General features: G+C 45.7%; 1 protein-coding gene across 5 annotated transcripts in view; it reads right to left on the bottom strand.

Annotated features, from left to right (window-relative positions):
* MMAA (metabolism of cobalamin associated A) overlaps positions 1-17,868 on the bottom strand; it is a 300,742-nt gene that overhangs the window by 101,078 nt on the left and 181,796 nt on the right. For all 5 annotated transcript variants that reach the window (XR_011282256.1, XM_069631226.1, XM_069631228.1 and 2 more), the window contains exon 6: positions 11,368-11,517. Coding sequence is in view for 4 of the 5 variants with exons in the window: in XM_069631226.1 (XP_069487327.1) it covers positions 11,368-11,517 (150 nt within the window). In the remaining variant the exon portion in view is untranslated. The remainder of the gene's footprint in view (positions 1-11,367; positions 11,518-17,868) is intronic.

Genomic DNA, 17,868 nt, shown 5'->3' with positions numbered 1-17,868 from the left:
AGACGCACAAGCAATTGTGGATAGTTACTACCCATTAACATCTGGCGAGATTACAGGAGGAATAGTAGGGTGCATATTTGCAGGATGTGGAGGTTGCATATACACTACCACACAAACTGGTAATGCTCTTTTAAGGCTCTAGGCAGTGCTTCAGCTAGTGGATAACGAGTCAAGCTACATGCTGTGGGGCATGGGACCAAGGGGAAATTTGGAGTATGGCCCTGCAAAATAGAATGGCGCTTGACTTAACTCTGGCAGCACAAGGATGAGTTTGCGTGCTCATTATAGAGGAATGTTTCGTATTCGTCTCAAATAATAAACAGCAAATACATGAACATGCTGCACACATCAGGGAAATTACGCACATACCCACAGACCACTCTATTGATTGGTGGACAACCTTCACAAGTGTGTTTGGGGTATGGTGGTCAAAGATTGTCATGTTTCTCCTGGCAGGTATACTCATTCGTTCAACAGGTTGCTTTTTTTACAAGCCAATTACGGATTGGTGCACCAGCAGTCTCGCTGGGGACGAGGATCGAGACCTGGAAGCACGTCTCTTGTGACATTCCGAAACCTTGTCCGAACGGGACCTCAAAGGCTCCCGATTGGAGTCACGTCGCGGACCTGAGCCTGAAGGCATGCGAGCTACGGTACGAGACCTATCCTGGCTGGAATCGTTAGAAGGCACGACCGGACCCGTGCCTTGCGATTGAAATATCGCTAACATTTGCTCCTTAAAGGCAGCCCATTCCTCCAAAGTCGAGGACTTCGTAGGGCATGCCACTTTCCTCGCGGCTCCATCCTCAGAGGAGGACGGGGAAGGCGACCGGTGACTGCGCTTCCGTGAATACCGCAACGAGGAAGAAGAATGGCGGGAACCATTCCGGGACCGAGAACCCCGGGCCTCCTCCCGATGCAGAGAGTCGTCCCTCTAGTCGTCGGTGGACACCCCTTTGTATTTAGACTTGGATTTACAGGACTTACTGGGCTTAGAACCCCTACCTACCTGGAGCTTCCCCTTCTGCTCCCGCAAGGCCTTGGCAGTTAGCGACTGGCATTTTGAACAGTCGTCGGTGTTGCGACTCATTTTCAACTTGCAGTCCCGGCAAGTCTTGAAGCCAGACCGCGGAGTCGAAGAAAATGACATCTCAACTATAAAACACACAGGGCGCACCGAGTTTCACGAAGCAACACGTTTGTGGAAAAAACGGAAGTGAGGCTACGGGCGCTGTGCGCCCTATTTATAACATCCGGCGACGGAGACCTTCGAGGGACATCGACCCAACGTCATCGACGCAGGACTCCCTCTACTGAAAACGTTTCCGAAGTGCACAGATGTGGACATTACATGTCAAAGATGTGGAATACGTTGGAGGACACCATCCATTCGAAAGAATAGATTTGGAACTAACACTAGCTTGTCCTATGAGATGGTCACTTCAACCCCATGCAGGTCACACCCTACGGCTCCTGGCATGAATCTTGTTGGGATTCAGGCTGTATTTGGGGGCCGATTAATTAGTCTTACAAATTTTACCTTCTGGTTGGTAGTGGGTGACCTTTGTATCGGGGTCTATAGGATCCCACAATGACACCACAAGTCCCAGATGGCACAAGAATAACTTCATGCATCAGAGACCAATTCAAGGGTTTTTATTTATGTTTTGTTAGGCCTTATGGCCTTCCGCCTCGCTCTCTCATCTTGTCTGGCACTTCCTCCCTAAACGAGGCCTGCCAGACCCCAGATTAGTATATAACTAATGTTGACCGTTACTTTCTAATCTCCGATTGCCAGTGGATGTGATGGCATAAAGGCATGTTGCCTTTTCTACAGACTCCCTCAGAGACCTCCCAACTGTCCCCACTCTATCCAGTGGTTAATGTTCCACAAAGATGGTGATTATTTTTTTTTAATCAAACATTTTATTGATTTTCAAACATGAGTAAACATTACAAATAATACTTTGCATTGCAGGGAAGGGAAAGGAAACATAGGGGATAAAGACAACAAGGGGGAGAAAAAAAGGGGGGGAGGGGCCTCAGCCCCTCGGACCATCAAGCCTTTGGCGGGGGATCACTTGAAACAGTTTGTTTGTGTCGGGCCGCTAGCCCGGCACTGCCTGGCCCATCTAGTGCTTACTGCTTGTGCAATCACGCAGGGGACTTAGCGGTCCTCTTCCCATCTCTGCTATATTTTGTTCGCTTTTTGCGGGCATCCCCTTGCCGTGTACACCCTGCATTCCATTATTGCACAAATGTCCACGTCTGTGACCCATTGTTTGTAGCTTGGTGTGCTCTCCGAACCGCACAGCAGTGCAGTGCAATGTTCCTCCTGAGTATCGCTGTAGCGGTTTACCAGAGCAGTTTCTCATAGCGGGACAGATCACATTCATCGGAAATCCCTAGTAGGAGCTGTTTTGGTCCCCTATGTATTGGTTTACCCATAACTCTGGACAGTTTATCACAGCATTTCCGCCATAGTTGCTGTATATTGTCGCATTCCCATATGATATGGAAGAAAGTTCCTTCCTCACGTTTGCAGCGTAGGCATCGTGGGTCCGAGGCCCTGCCCCATCGGAAGAGTGTTACTCTTGGATAGTAGGTGCGGTGCAGGATCTTAAGTTGGACCAGTCCGAGCCTCGACGAGATAGTTACTTCACGGGGGTACATCAGGGCCTCCGTCCAGTCCTCTGGTTGTAGTGGCCCCACATCCCGTTCCCATTTGGCGTTTAGGCTGATCAGTTCAGGTGTGGCAAAGGATGTGATCACATTGTACATAGTTGAGGTGATTTTCTGTTTTATTTGATCCTGGACTATGTTGCGCTCTAGTGTTGTGCATTCCGGCGTTTCTTTGATGGTCTGCCGGTGGGCATGCAGTGCATGTTTCAATTGGGTGTAGTGGTATCCTTCGATGGTTGGGAGGGCGAATTCAGAGTGTAAAGTTTCAAACGGGGCCAGCTTGTCCTCCCGCAGTACGTCTCCAACTCTGGTGATACCATGCTGGGCCCAGGCAGGCCATTTGGGCAGCTTTTGTATTTTGGGGAAAAGGCTGTTGTTCCACAGAGGTTGGGCTAGTGTTAGTTTCGAGTCCCACCCTATATGTCGGTGTGCTTCCGCCAAAATTCGCTTGATATGCGATTCCATGTCGGGAGCTGAGTTCCAAGGGTGTTGTTATACTATTAGTGCTGATCCTTCTGATGTGTGGTAGATTCCTGTCCCCATGGAGCATGTCGTTCACCACTGCCATCTGGCTGGCCCAATAGTAAGTTTGCAGCCTAGGCAGTCCAATCCCACCCTCCCAGATGGACCTCTGAAGTGTGGAGAGCTATCCGCGGGTGTCCCCCACTCCAAAGCAGTTTCCGGAGGATGCGGTCAATTTTGAGGAATTTATGATGAGGGATGTGCAGCTGTGCACTTTGCTCTTCCCAAGTTCCTATACATCCTGCAATCATTTTGAACAGGGCAGCTCTGCCCATCAGCGTCAGTGGTAGAGAGATCCAGTGGCGAGTGTCCTCAGTGAATCTAGTCACGTCTGGTTGGAGATTCAATGCTGTGTAGTCTGTAAGGTGCTTCGTGATTTTCACACCGAGGTATTTGAACTGATCCGTTACGATTTGGTAGGGGCAGTTTGCGCGGGCTGCAGCCGCCATGCTACTTAAGGGAACAAGGTGGATTTGGACCAGTTCACGCGTAGGCCACTAAAGGCTCCGTATCGCTTCAGCATTTGTGTGACTCTGTGGCAGGAGTTGCGCGGGTCCTTCAGGTAGATGAGCAGGTCATCCGCATAGAGTGAGACCCTGTCCATCCATGTCTCTGACCAGTGGAAGCCCTCCCAGAGTGGTGTCTTTCGCAGGAGAATAGCCAGGGGTTCGATGGCGATTGCGAAGATCATGGCCGATAGGGGACATCCCTGCCTAGTGCCCCTGCCCAGTCTGAAAGGGTCCGACTGCCAGCCGTTGACCTTAGTTCTGGCCATTGGGCAATTGTATAGTAGTTGCACCCAGCTCATGAAGTTTGTGTCGAAGCCCATGTGTCTCAGATGGCCTCCCATCGCACCGAGTCAAAAGCTTTTTCGAAGTCGATTGCTAATAATGCTAGCGGGCCTTATATGCTATTGGCTTTTTCCAGGGTGAGTGCAGCCTATAGAGGTTCATGTGCGTTGATCTCTGGGACATGAAGACGCATTTATCAGGGTGGACCAGAGAGGGGATGACCTGCTGCAATCGGTCTGCAAGTATCTTCGCTAATACTTTGGTTTCACTGTTCATAAGTGAGATAGGCCTGTATGAACTGCAGTTTTCAGGGGGTTTGTCCAGTTTGGGCAATACTATTATTGTGGCTTCTCTCAGATCTGGGGATAGGATGCCCCGTTCCCTTGCATGTTGGTACATTCGCAGTAGGTGTGAGGCAATTACGCTGGTTCCCACCTTCCGCCACAACTCGAGGTGTGTCTCGGACAGAAATACCACATCCGGTGCATGCCTTTTTAGGTATTGCCCGACCAAACGGCTTTTGATCGCATTGCCAAGGCCGCCGACATTCCATTTCATAAATCTGAGCGTTCTGGCTATGTTTGAGTTGGTTTTACATGATGCCATGTCCGTCTATTATTAAGGAAACGGTGCTGCTGACGGCGGCGCCAGGCGCCGGGCTACTTTGCGTTCATGTGCGGTTACCCTCCTGTTCAGCTGTAGTGTGTTACGTTCTTGTCTGGTCCCTTTCATAACTATATACAACAAACCCATAACCCCCATATTCCTCCCAACTAGAAGCATCGGTCGCCCAAACAGAAGAACTTCAAGCTGTCAACTGGACAGCTTACATAGGACAAACTAAACTCAGGGTTCAGGTATTTATTTATTTCTTACAGCTTTCCCCCCTTTTCCTTTCTTTTCATACTTCATTTTGGGGCCTCCAGCATTTATTGTGAGGGGAAGTCCCTCACTGCTATGCTGTAATTGGGTTTGTGTCTATACATTCTGATATACTGCAGGATTCTTGACTGATGTAACGGCTTTGCTTGTTCATCTTTAATCCGCGTCTCTTTGTGGTATTTCTTCACGTGGTTGCCTCGGCTGTGCATTTGGTGATCTGTCGGGCTGCTGTCCACCATGGTCACGCTCTCTCCTGTGTGATGGGCCCCAATCACCGTCTAGATTATGCTCTGCCCAATTCCAAGCTTCTTTGGGGCTCGTGAAGTGTATTGTAGTGCCATTATGATATATTTTCAATTGGGCTGGGAATAGCAGGCCGTATTTGATGTTTTGTCGCTTTTTAAACTGATTGAAGGATTGGCGTGCTTTTTGGACTTCTTTGGTAAAGTCTGGGAAAAAAGCGATCTTGGAGCCGTTATACGTTATACTTCCCTTAGTTCTTGCCATTTGAAGCACTGTGTCGCGATCCCCATAATTCAGAATTTTGGCGATTACAGTACGCGGTGGTGCTCCGGGAATCGGTCTACCTGTTGGGACACGATGGGCTCGTTCAATGGAGAAGAACTTTGAGAAGGTATTTGGAGCATACAGGTCAGACAGCTATTGTTCAAGAAATAGCTCCATGGAGGGGCCTTGAGTTTTCTCGGGCAGTCCGAGGATTCGAATATTATTCTGTCGTGAGCGTCCTTCGCTCTCTTCTGTCCGATCCTCCAGTGACTTCACTCGTTGCAGTACTCTGGTCATTTGCTTAGACCCTCTTCCGTTACAGAAATGCGGGTTTCCGCTTCTTCTGTATGAGAGGTACGTTTTTGTAGATCGTGACGCAGGAGGGATACCTCCGTGCTAATTCCACATGAACTAGCTCCGTTCATCACATCATTTATCAACGCTTCATTCAAATCATGCTCTGTGCCAACCAACCTCAAAGATGCCTGGATACTACCTCTCCTGAAAAAAGCAAATATGGACCCTAATGTTCCAACGAACTATAGGCCCATAACAACTGTCCCGTTCCTCCTCAAAATCTTCAGCATACCTACAGATCCAATCTTACCTGGAGACTAACAATCTACTATGGACTAGGCAATCAGGATTTAGACCGAGACATGGAAACGAAACGGCTCTCCTTGATCTTAAAAACCAACTAGATGAACGTAAAGATAGAGGAGACCTTTCTTTTCTCCTACTCTTAGACCCATCAGCCGCCTTCGACCTGGTGAATCATAAGGTACTTTGTAGCAACCTTAAATCAGCGGCCAACTTCTCCACGAAAGCTACGGCCTGGATAAAAGAACTAGAAGAGTCTTCTCACCCACATCAGCAGCGGATCCAGTCCCCATCACCTGTGGCGTCCCGCAAGGGTCATGTGTTTCCCCCACATTGTACAATATTTTTACAAAGCCTCTCTTTGACATATTGGACAAACTGGGGGTCTCATATACCAATTACGCTGACGATACCCAAATTCTTATCCCAATCAAGAGTGACTACGACAATGACACTAGCCACATAAATAAAATCTACCAAATTATCCAAACCTGGATGGCCACACATGGCCTTTGTCTCAACGACAAGACAGAGCTCTTAATCATCGGGTCCACCAGTAAACTTCACAAATTATATGACTCATATAACTCCATTACTAGAGACGGTATCAAAATCAAGGTAGCCAAGGAAGTCAAAACCCTAGTATTCCACCTAGATTCAGCTCTTACCATGGACAAGCAAGTTAACGCTACAGCCTCTGCTACCAGCTACACCTGCAAACTTATCCATGCCTGCAAACCATACATATCCACAGACAGCTGTACCACCATTGCACAAGCCCTCATCCTCTCCAAATTAGACTACTGTAATGCACTGTACCTAGGCACCAGTAAACACAACACCAACAAACTCCAAACCCTGCAGAACAACGCCCTTAGAACAGCACTAGGAATCCCTAAAGGGCAGCACATTTCTGACCAAAGAAGAGTTGTCAACTGGCTGGCCATCAATGACCGTATTAAACTCAAAACTTTGAATATTACACATAACTGTCTGAACAACAAAGCACCTGCATACCTCACAGAGAGATTCACCAAACACACCTCTGAACGCCCCATCAGAAAGGCCCACACAAATAGTATCAAAATCCCCAACTTCCAACTGAAAAGAACTGGAGGGTCCAGCTTTCCAGTACTAGCAGCTCATCTCTGGAACTCTATCCCAGACTCACTTAGAGCTACCCCTTCCCTACATGTGTTCAAAGCTAACGTCAAACTATGGCTTCATACTAACGACTGCTAAATGCCTCAACTGCATCAAACATTATGTATATTCAATGCAAATATTTGAAACATATCCTACTTGTAAGCTATGTGACATTGCAATCCATGTGTCATCGCAATATAAGTTTTTTGCCTGACATACAAACTTGTAATATAAGAAACTGTAAATATTCTTGAACTTTGTAACATAAGAAATGCCCGATATATGTTTCTGTAATATAAGAAATTGTATATTATTCTTGTACATGTAACTCAAGTTTTTATTTATTTGCAAGCACCCAGTTGCTTAACGGCCAGGTGCGCTCTATAAATAAAACAATACAAACAATAGATGTCCTGGAGTTGGCTATGGCTTCCATTACATCTTTGAGAGAGAGGCTGGATTTGGCGGTGTCAGTTGCGGTTGCTCCCTCCTGTTCTGATTCAGGGGACAGGGTGTGTATTGTATATTGCTCCATCCTGCTTTGTATGGTGGTTCTTTTGGCCTCATCTTTCCCCATTGTCAACTGCTACAGCAAGTGTGTCTGTAACTGGGCGAGTTTCCCGTTACGCGCCGCAGCGCTATCCGATTACATAGTTTCTCAGTTGCTCGGATGGGGGGGGGGGGGTTCTGGTGTCAGCTCCTTGACAATTGTCTAGATCTGATATTTCAGAGTCATAATTCGCTGGCTCAATATGTTCAGTACCGTTGGTTCTCAGGGGGACTGTGTTAGTGGTTTCCCCTTATTATTCGTACTGTGTATCACCTCTCTTCTTGTTGGTTTATCGGTGGCCTGGAGGATATACTGCACTTGTGGCGTGCAAAGTTGATCTCGCTTTTCCGGGTTATGAGTTCTTTCAGGCACACCGATGCTGTTACGTTTTGCCAGCAGCAGTTCGCGTATGTCCCACCACTCTTGTCTGCTCTCGCGGAATGTTGTTTTGTGGGTCGGTCCTTGGCGTTACCCTCTTCCCATCTGCTCCGTTCTGTGTGTTTATCGAGTGTAGGTATCTCCGTGTAACCCACAGGTGGTTGCGTGGAGCGTGCCTCTTTGCGGAGGTCGTGTATTCAAAATGTCCCGTATCCCCTTTTGGAGAGTCTCTTTGCTTCCTCCTAGCTCTGTGAGCTTGGCGGTCGGCCGTTGTGTATGATTATTTGTGCACTTGGCCTATTTTAGTGTCCCTTCGGCATGCTTGTTGTGGCGCCGACTTTGGAGGCGTCAGCTAGGGCGGGGGGAGGGCAGGCTGAAGGTTCGTCTCCGATGCGCCTTTATTGATTAAGGGCCGTGTCTCCCACCCCCACCTCCTCACCTGTGCCCGGGAGCGCCTTTTTCTGGGTCGCGAGTTGGCTAGCCGTCACGGTGGGTCAGCAGGCGCTCTACACTCCGGCGGTGTAGGATCTTGTGGGGTCTCGTAGGGCAGGGGTTAGGCGCTCATCCATAGTGTCCGGCTGTGAGGCCGTTCCATCGGGCGGTCGATCCAGTGTCTCAAAGGGAGGTGACAATGCCCTCCGCGGATGTGTCCGTACTTCCAAAGAGTGCCTGCGTCTGGATCCGAAGGGTTTCTCTCAAGAGGCTCTGCTGGACGTATGGGGTGTCTTCTGCCTCCGTCCAAGTTTCTTCCTGTGGCTCAAAGTCTTATTTTACTCGGACTGCAGTCGGCAGCGCTCTTGCGTTTCATTACACGCTGCTGGCGGCCATCCTGTTTTCTCCCATCGGCGCCGGCTCCCCTTCTCTTTCGCTTCGTTTTCTTCTTAGGTCTCCCGTTTCCAAACCTCTCGCGTTTTGGACCGATGATTCTCCCAGCTTTCCGACGCTCTGATGATTATTTTCATGAATGTAAAAGCGGGTTTACAGCAGGATTTTGCAGGATGTTGCTGGTGGCCTCGGGAGCTCTAGGGAATCACGTCTCCATCGAGTGCCCGCTGGCCACGCCCCGCCAAAGATAGGGATTTTTGCCTTTCAGACAACCTTTTTCAGTCAGACCCCTTCTACCATGCTCTCTTTCGTCTTTCACTACTCTCCCCCCCTCAAAATCCTTGTCCCTCTCTCCTCTGTCCCCTCGATTTCTTTCACTCTCTCTAGGCCTCACTACCAACCTTCAATTTTAACTCCACCTTCCTCCTCATTGCTACTCCCTCCCCCGCACTCTTAATCCTGCATCACAATTAATCATGTATCCATTTCACAACTCCCTCTTCCACACTACAACCCCCTCTGCACTACAACTCCCATCACCATACTACAACTACTCCACCTCCACTCACCGCCTACACAGTCGCAGTTCTTTCACGCAGCTGGTCCACCACCTCCACCTTAGCTGACCTCACCAAAACAACCCACAACTTCCTGTTCTTCTTTATATGTCATTCCCTCCTTCTCCTGCCAATGGTCTGTTTTCCCTGTCCAATCTAGCTGTACTTTCCCCACCCAGAAGGTATTACACTTCGTGAAAACATTAAATAGGGGGCTAAGCACTGCCCATTTTATCTACACGGACTTGCCATGGTGTAGCAACAGTACCCCGGGAAGCAAATTGTCCAAATTCATGTTAGGGGGTGTTTGTCCAAGCTCCTCTAAGGTAAGTATAGTTTGGATCGCTGGTTCGATGTGGTTTACTCCCTGGTGGTCTAGGAAGCGTATAGCTGGCTCTGTGCCTTTGCCACAAGCACTGGGGATCACTGTGCTCCTTCTCCCCGCTGCGCAGGTGGCTCCCTCCCTCTCTCTCATGGTTGGTACTCCAGTAGTGAAACAAACACTCTGCGTGCTACACTGAAGGGTTGCGCACACAGGGGTGAGTCCAAAACCTTTTATATTTCTGCGGGTAAAGTGGGGTACTGGAAGGCTGCTCTTACTCTGCCCTTTTTTCTTTGGGCACATCTCAGGTTCTTGGTCTTTGTAACAAATAGAAACAGACTGGCAAATATTTTGATAAATAGGCATGAGTCAAATAAGTACTACTAAGAACATGCTGGGCCAAGGCATGGTGCAGGAACTGGGACCCTCTCAACTGCCACTGTCCTCCCCAGAGTAAGGGCTGGCTTTGGATTGCTCCCTAGTAGGCATTCTACCTCTGGATGAGAGGGGTTCCAATGTACCCTTGACAAGGCCAGAATACAAGAATCATGTGCATTACCCGAAATAGGTAGACTGTGATTGAAACAGCAAAAGGGTACATAAAGACAACATATAATAATGAAACTGAAGGAACAGTGCAAAAAGTACAACATTGAGAAAAAAAAAGATTATATGCTGCTGGAGAAAAAATACAAAGTGACAGAGACAAAAAGGGTAAGAGGAAACATTAATTGGCAATGCCACTCTTTCTTTAGGAGGCACACACATTTGTTTGAAGGTCTTGATGAAAGGTGTAAGTGCAGAAAAAAATCTACTATTACTAACCTCGCAGCTACCACAACTATCCTTGCCACTGTGGTCAATAGGATCATTACTTCTTATGAAGAAAGCAACATGAATGTATGCATTGATTTTTCAAAGGGGATGTTTGTAAATCCATGTGTACATTTATTTAGGCAACATTCATTAGTTTCCTTTTCCCTTAACAACTACCTGCTCGTCTCATTTTGTGCCTCTCATTCCCTTTCCCTAGAAAGAGATTGGTGTTTTTCCATTTGAGGAAAAAAACAACCAGGCCGAGGAAAGTGGTAGGCAAGATAGAACAGGAAGAAGTAAGTTGAAATTTCACAAGCAACCCCTTTTTGTCCAGTTCCCCCCGATCCTTCAGTCTTTTCCTGTCTGGTTCCGTTTATTTCAAATCTTAGGAATATTTAGGAATGTATGGTCCATTATCTGACGTGTGAAGGGTTAAGTGCTTGTGTTTTCGGAGGGTATTAACTTCTGTTTAAAGATTCAGATACATAGACCTGTATCAGAATGGTTTCAGGGGAACTGTTTCTGTTGTTTATATAGTTATGGTGCATATATGTTTATTTTACAGCTGATTTGTTAAATCATATTAAATAATTGTGCACAAATTGGGCACCATTTGTAGATGCTCGAGTCAACAACTGATTTCACATGTATTTGTAATAAGCAAAACGGACGGCTTTAAAAGAAAATAATACAATTGCATCAGTCTAGAGATAAAATAATATTCAGAGAATTAGGGGCCTGAATGTGTACTGGAAAATATAAACAAAATGATGGTGAAAAATAACACACCTGTGGCTTCCAAAGTTGTGAGCGTTTACGTAGTAGTTTCATTGCGCTCACATACTCTGCTTGTATCCTCCGTGCAGGTACCAGCAAATCCCCATCGGCTTTCGTTATAACAACCAAATCTGCCATCTCAATAATACCCCGCTTGATTCCCTAAAGAAAACAGGGAGACATCGATAAAACATTACTGCACATTCAGTTATGTGAGTCACCTGAGTAATTGTTCCAGAATTAATGATCATTCTAGGAAGTTGGTTTGGAAAAGGAACACAAATAAGATCTGAACGGCCACTACATCTACCTGCTTACAGATGTTCAATTGGATCTTTAACAAAAGCCAAACAGCCATAATGCTCCAGTCAACACACACATGACTAAGTCTGGCCTGCAACTCTGTACGGCATGTCGGTTCATGAAGGCACTGACCTCCATTTTTCAGTTCTGCAACAGCATTTCTTTATCCCCGCTAGAGAAAACTTGGGCAACCTCTGCTCTATTAATTCCTATTGCGATTACACTCCCCACATGAAGAATTTGAAAGTAGAATAAGGTAGTTCCCTCTAACACTGTCAGCATTGTCATCAGTCATAAGATCATATGTTTTCCTCTGCCACTAGGCTTACGACCCTGAACAATTCAAATTACTTTTGGTACTATTCTGCATTTCGGCAACACGTTCCTTAGCGAAAAGTGAGGATACAAAAGCCTGTAAACGCGTAATTTAGAATACTGAAAGCATATACAAAGTACACCATCCGACAGAATGACACATTCTCTGACCTGCAAGGGGCAGGTCAGAGCATTTGTATGGAAGATCGCACTGAAAAAGGCAATGACTACTGTACGCCCAAATACATAGTTTGCTTTCATCCATACTAAAGGATGTTGCACATCGTGGACTGAATCAGAGCCTTTTCTTACAAAAGCAAAGCTGGGCCCATGAGAAGCAATGGCTGCTTCAGTGTCTAACCTATAGTCATTTTCCATACGCCTAGGCTGGACATAATGGATAGCTATATTTTAGCAGCGATGGACTGTGGGTAGTATATAGGACAGGGGACTATTCTCTAGCAGTACCGTATTCAATACAGCAAGCAAGTGTTCATTATGTTAATCAAGACCTTTATGAGAAACTTCAAAGCAAAGGGATCCAGACATAGATTGAGCATATGCCCTTACCCAGCTAAACAGGTTTTTTGAGAACTGACTGATCAAACATGGTATTCAATGGAATGACATCCCGAACACAGGGTCTGTGGAATGTTGGACAGGTAGTCAATGCTGCTGTTCTGCAAATGACGTCAAGTGGGACATGCCTTTTAAATGGTACTGTTTGTCTTTGCTCTTTAGGTGTGAGCATGAAGCCTCTGGACTGCATCACATTTCAGAACGCACAATGCAATACACCTAACCATGGAAGCTTAAAAGGCATGTTTGCCAGAAGGTTGTCAATGGTAGGTTATGAACAATCTGTGAAATGTACTATCCAGGTATAACTTCAAGGCACAGCAAATATCAAGATTGTACAAGACCCACTCTACATTGGAAGGCAGATTGGCAAACAAAAATGGGACATAAGATTTAATTCAGACAAATGCTAGAAAAGGCCTTTGGCAGGAACATAGGGTTAGTTTTGTTCTTCTGAAAAACGTTGTAAGGCACTGCAGCATCCAAGACTACCAGCTCACTGATCTTGTGTGCTGATGCAACAACCAAGAAGGGCACACCAAAAGGTACATGTGACATTGCTCAGGGTTCAAAAAGCCTATGGGCAAGCACTTGAACATTCAGATACCATGGAGGAAAGCCCTCAAATGGAATGCAAGAAGACACTCGAGGTACCTAAAAAGGCCTGTACATTTTGGAGATCACACTCAGAATGGCTTATATGGCTTAAGGAACACTTGAGGTACCATCAACTAAGAACAGCGACTAAAGTAAGCAGTGCACAACTTGACTCTTATGTTGTGAAAAGAATCCAAAACTCGTAAGTTGAAGAAACCTCGACTCTTTTGGACCCTTTGCACACTATTCTTAAGTTCCACCATGATCCTACACCACCTGTCCTCTTCTTAGGTTTCCTGTAGTCACTGGCGCAGTAGGTGTCCGGTCATCATTTCAAATTCAAAAGGATCGAATGCAATACATTCGAGTTTGCAAAGGTAGCGGGCGCCCCTCTCTCGACAGAAAAAGGCCTGATAACCTGTTCAGTGGTTATTAACCACTTGAGAGTTCGCAGCCACTGCTTTTACTCACTGTGCCTTTCACAGATGGGAAATATCCATTTGCATATCAGTCTTTGTCCTGCCCAGGGGCAGTCCAGCACCGAAATGCAATGGCAATTCCAACCTGAACGAGAGTACCACCAGCAACCCCATACACAATACATTCGAGTCAAAAGGACCGAAAAAAAAAAAAGACTGAATGCCTTTTTTTTTTGGTTTTGGTATAGATAAAAAGAATGTTTTTTGGCCAAAAAAAAAAAGTGCATTCGATTTTTTTGGTCCTTTTGTTTCGAAAGTATTGTATTTCAAAACTTTGAATTCAAATCTTTAACCCTAAACCGTGCAGTATTAGGTCCGGTTGAGAGTTACAAAAAGGAGCCAGACACTTGAGGGATATTTCTACGGCGGTTTATTAAAATAATGTGGATAAGGCCTATATCTTTTCCTATTGCTAGAGGGGTATCTCAGCCTACCTAAATATACTAAAGGTGCTCGTCAGGAAGTCCAAATCAATATATGTCCACAGTTCAAACTAGTTCTAACTGATGCTACCACTATTTTAATTAACTTAAAGTAGATCAGGAGAATGTCTCCCTTCTCCTGGTCACCTCTTATTGAAATGTCTCTTATTTACTTAAAAGTTCTCTTCTACTCTATTCAACTTTTATATATCAGAAGTGGGTAGGGTGTTTGAGGAAGTTCGAAGCACGCCCCCCACGATAAATGATAACAAACTGAGTTGGCTCCTCTACGCAGACGATATGGTAATTTTAGACCTTACCTATAGGGCTGCAACGGAAATTAACAGCATTTAAAGAATATACAATAAAAATGGGCTTGGAGGTCAATGCAGAGAAATCCGAGATCCTGACCCTAGAAAATCTAAAGGGTCCCTCATCAAGAAAACGCCAATTCCAATGGTCACTCGGAAATGAGAAACTTAAAAAAGCAAAATGCAGCAGATACCTAGGGGTGTACATCAACTCAAGTCTGCGAGATGAACCTATGGTAGTTAAGACCCTGAGTAAATGTAAACAGCTGACAGCACAAGCCCGGGTAATCCATAACAAATACGGAAAATTCTCATACAAGCCAGTGATCAACTTCTATAAAAGTAAGGTAATTCCAGCACTAATCTTCGGTGCAGAATGTATGTTCGGATGCTCAAGTGAGATCTGGGCAAGATGTGAGGGGCAATTTTGGAAAAAGATTCTGCAAATACCCCAAAGTTACCCGACCGCTTGTGTAATCTATGAAGTTGGTGTAACAACGCTAGATGCGAAGATCACATGGAACATGCTAAACCTGTACAGGAAAACAATTGAAAATTGTGTCCCCCAATTCGAAATCTTGGCAGAACGGAATAGTTTACAGGCCCACCCGATCCTCCAGCAATGGAGAACAAACTGTAAAAGGATTCTGAAAGAGATAGAAGTAGACGAGAAACAGCTTGTCAACAACCCAAATGGAGTGAAAAAAAAACTAATGGATCTTGACTGGATCAAAACAACAGAAAAAAGAAATTCCCACAAATACATGAAGAACCATCCCGGAGAAGCAAAAGGGAGAATGCAGCTAACACAATACCTTGAACTGTTTCCATGCAAAGATCTAAGGAGGGCATATCTGCGATTCAGACTGAATTTATATGAAACTAAAGAAGCCCAAATCTACAACAGGAAATGGCCAAATGAAGAGACAACATGCCGTTTCTGTCGAATAGAGTCAGAATCATTTAAAACATTTGATACTTTATTGCAGCGAACTTAAGGAATTAAGAACAAAATACCTGGCAACAGAAAGAAAATTAGTCTCCACGTATAGTGATGAAGAATGGTGGGGAAGGCTACACTGCAGTAACAACAAAAAACTGGCGGTGGCACTCACACTGCTCTTGAAACAAATAGAAATCATGTGGGGGAAAATGGAGGATCAAACTCAGACATAATTTGTATACAAAAGAACCTCGGAGTATGGACTCTCCAAGAGACTGCGGCGCCGTTCAAATGCTTGATAAATGAGACATTGAGAAATGAAAATGAAGCATTAGAAATAGAGAAATTTTAAGGGAAAACTCGAGCCCCGGAAAGAGCTGAGGGAGTAATTGGACATTGCATATTGTAGAATATATAAGTTTTGATATAAAAAGATTTTCTAAAGTTTGTACAAACTAAATGAAAATAATAAAAAAAAAAAAAAAAAAAAAAAGATATCTTTAGATAGTCTCTTGCCACCTTCTGGCTAAGTTCTTGCAACTCTTTCACAATACATTTGAGTTTTATGTCCTCTTTAGGGCTTGAGTTTCGATAGTCGTCCTTGACGCCCTTTCTTAAAGTCTGTTCCAGACTTGTGTGCCTTTCTGACTCCTGTATCCCAGATCTCATTAGTTTGGGTGTATTTTGTTGTAATTTGATCCCCCCCACCCCTCTCCTTGGGCTTCTTCATTTATTTCTTCTCTTATCTGGTTCACTTGATTTCACTTCCCATTCATATTTATAGGCTTCTCGCTCGGATTTGCTCCACTCTTTACTTCTTAAACTATGGGGTACTTTCGTTCCCCTCTTCCCAGGGCACTGGTGCCCAGTCCTGAATGACTCCTCTATTAGTTACTCTCTTTATCGTTTTCACAGTTCCATGTAAATGGTTTTATATTCAACATTTCGTCAATTCCTCCCGGACAAGTTTTTCCTGCTTCATACCAATGCCCTGGCGGCCTCCCGTTCCTTTTACCTCTGTATGTACCTGCAGGGGAACGCTATTGGGCTTGGCGCTCGCTCAGGTTCTCTTCCTCCACTCTGGATCTCCCGTTTCTCGATATTGCCGGCGTCCTGCCCTTGGTCTTCTCTCTGTGCGACCGGTTAGGGTTGCGAGCACCAGGGAGTCTCGCCCACTCCCCACCTGAATGTTTTCGGCGTAGTTCGACGGGCGCACAGGCCACCGCAAAGTCGACGTGGTCACCCTAATGTCCTTCTCCGCTGTACCTCCGTCCTCGTAAACGCCGAGCCCCAAGGGTTTTCCTCTGGCGTTCAGGACTTTGCAGAAAGTCACGGCCGCCGCAGCTCTCCCTCGCTCTGCCTCTCCAAGGCGTGATGATGTAAGGGAGCTTCCCCTGCTTTTGATCCTCTTTCTCCTTCTACAGTCCACTTTTCTCAGTTAAATGTGTGTCACTCCTTAAAGAGACAGGTTATTTTCCTTGTGCATAGTAGTGTATTTCAGTTTTGTTTTCAGCCAAACATCCAGGTATTACAGTGCTCTTCAGAACATAGTCCCATATATGCTGCAATGGTGGATGTTCTAGGGAATTCCTCAGAGTCCTGATCCCCTTACGGGGAGTCTCTCCCAGTGAGACCCCACTTGCCCATACCCCAGGGAAGGGTCTTGCAGAGCAGGCTCACCTCCCAAACCTCAAACCGGGAGGCTTACCCTTGGGGAGAAGGGAAGAATACCCTTGATTCGTCACATACCCTTACCCTTATGATTGTGGCTTCCTCATCTCCATTGATAGGGAATCAGCTTAGAAAGTCAACATTTCCTTGGTTGTAGGTCTAAGAACCACATCATTACTCTTGGGCTAGTGTCCTTTCTCAAGCTCCTCCAGGTCAATGGTGAGTGATCTGTGATCAAGCGGAATTTTCTCCCGGTCAAATAATATCTCAGGTGCATGACAGCCCATATAATTGGCAAGGCTTCGAACTCCATCATGGCATAGGATTTCTCCTGGGGAAAAAGCATCCTACTGGTATAAAACACTGGGTGCTCTATTCCATCGTATTCTTGAGAGAGCACTGACCCTAAACCAACTTTCAATGCATTCACTTGTAAGAGCAACTCTTTATTGAAGTCTGGCAATCTTAAGGACGGGTTTCTGACAAAGAATGCAGTGATTTCCCTATAGGCTGGGTTTAAAGGAACTTGCCAGTAACCCTTTGTCAAGACTAGTGTTGGTATATACTTGGCCGGGCCTTATTTTTTGTTTAGGTCATCAATATGTGATGGGTAGTTGTCAAAGATGGAAATCAAATTTAGTTTTCTGAAATCTAAAAAGACACATCAGGATTGATCATGTTTCGCCACCAGGATAATAGGGGAGGATCAAGGACTCTCAGAAGCCTCAATGATATCAGCCGTGAGCATCTCCTCTAGCTTCATCTCAATGATTTTTCTCCTGGCTTGAGGTATCCTGTAGGGTTTTAGATTAACGGTCTTCCCTGCTGGTGTTTGAATGTATTGGAAGAAATTAGCATCTCTACCTGGTTGTTCCAGGTGCCCCGGCAGTTAG

Source organism: Ambystoma mexicanum, chromosome 6q (genome assembly GCF_040938575.1).
Source record: "Ambystoma mexicanum isolate Mex_15411 chromosome 6q, UKY_AmexF1_1, whole genome shotgun sequence".
Lineage (NCBI taxonomy): Eukaryota > Metazoa > Chordata > Amphibia > Caudata > Ambystomatidae > Ambystoma > Ambystoma mexicanum.
This window is presented reverse-complemented; position numbering and strand designations above follow the sequence as displayed.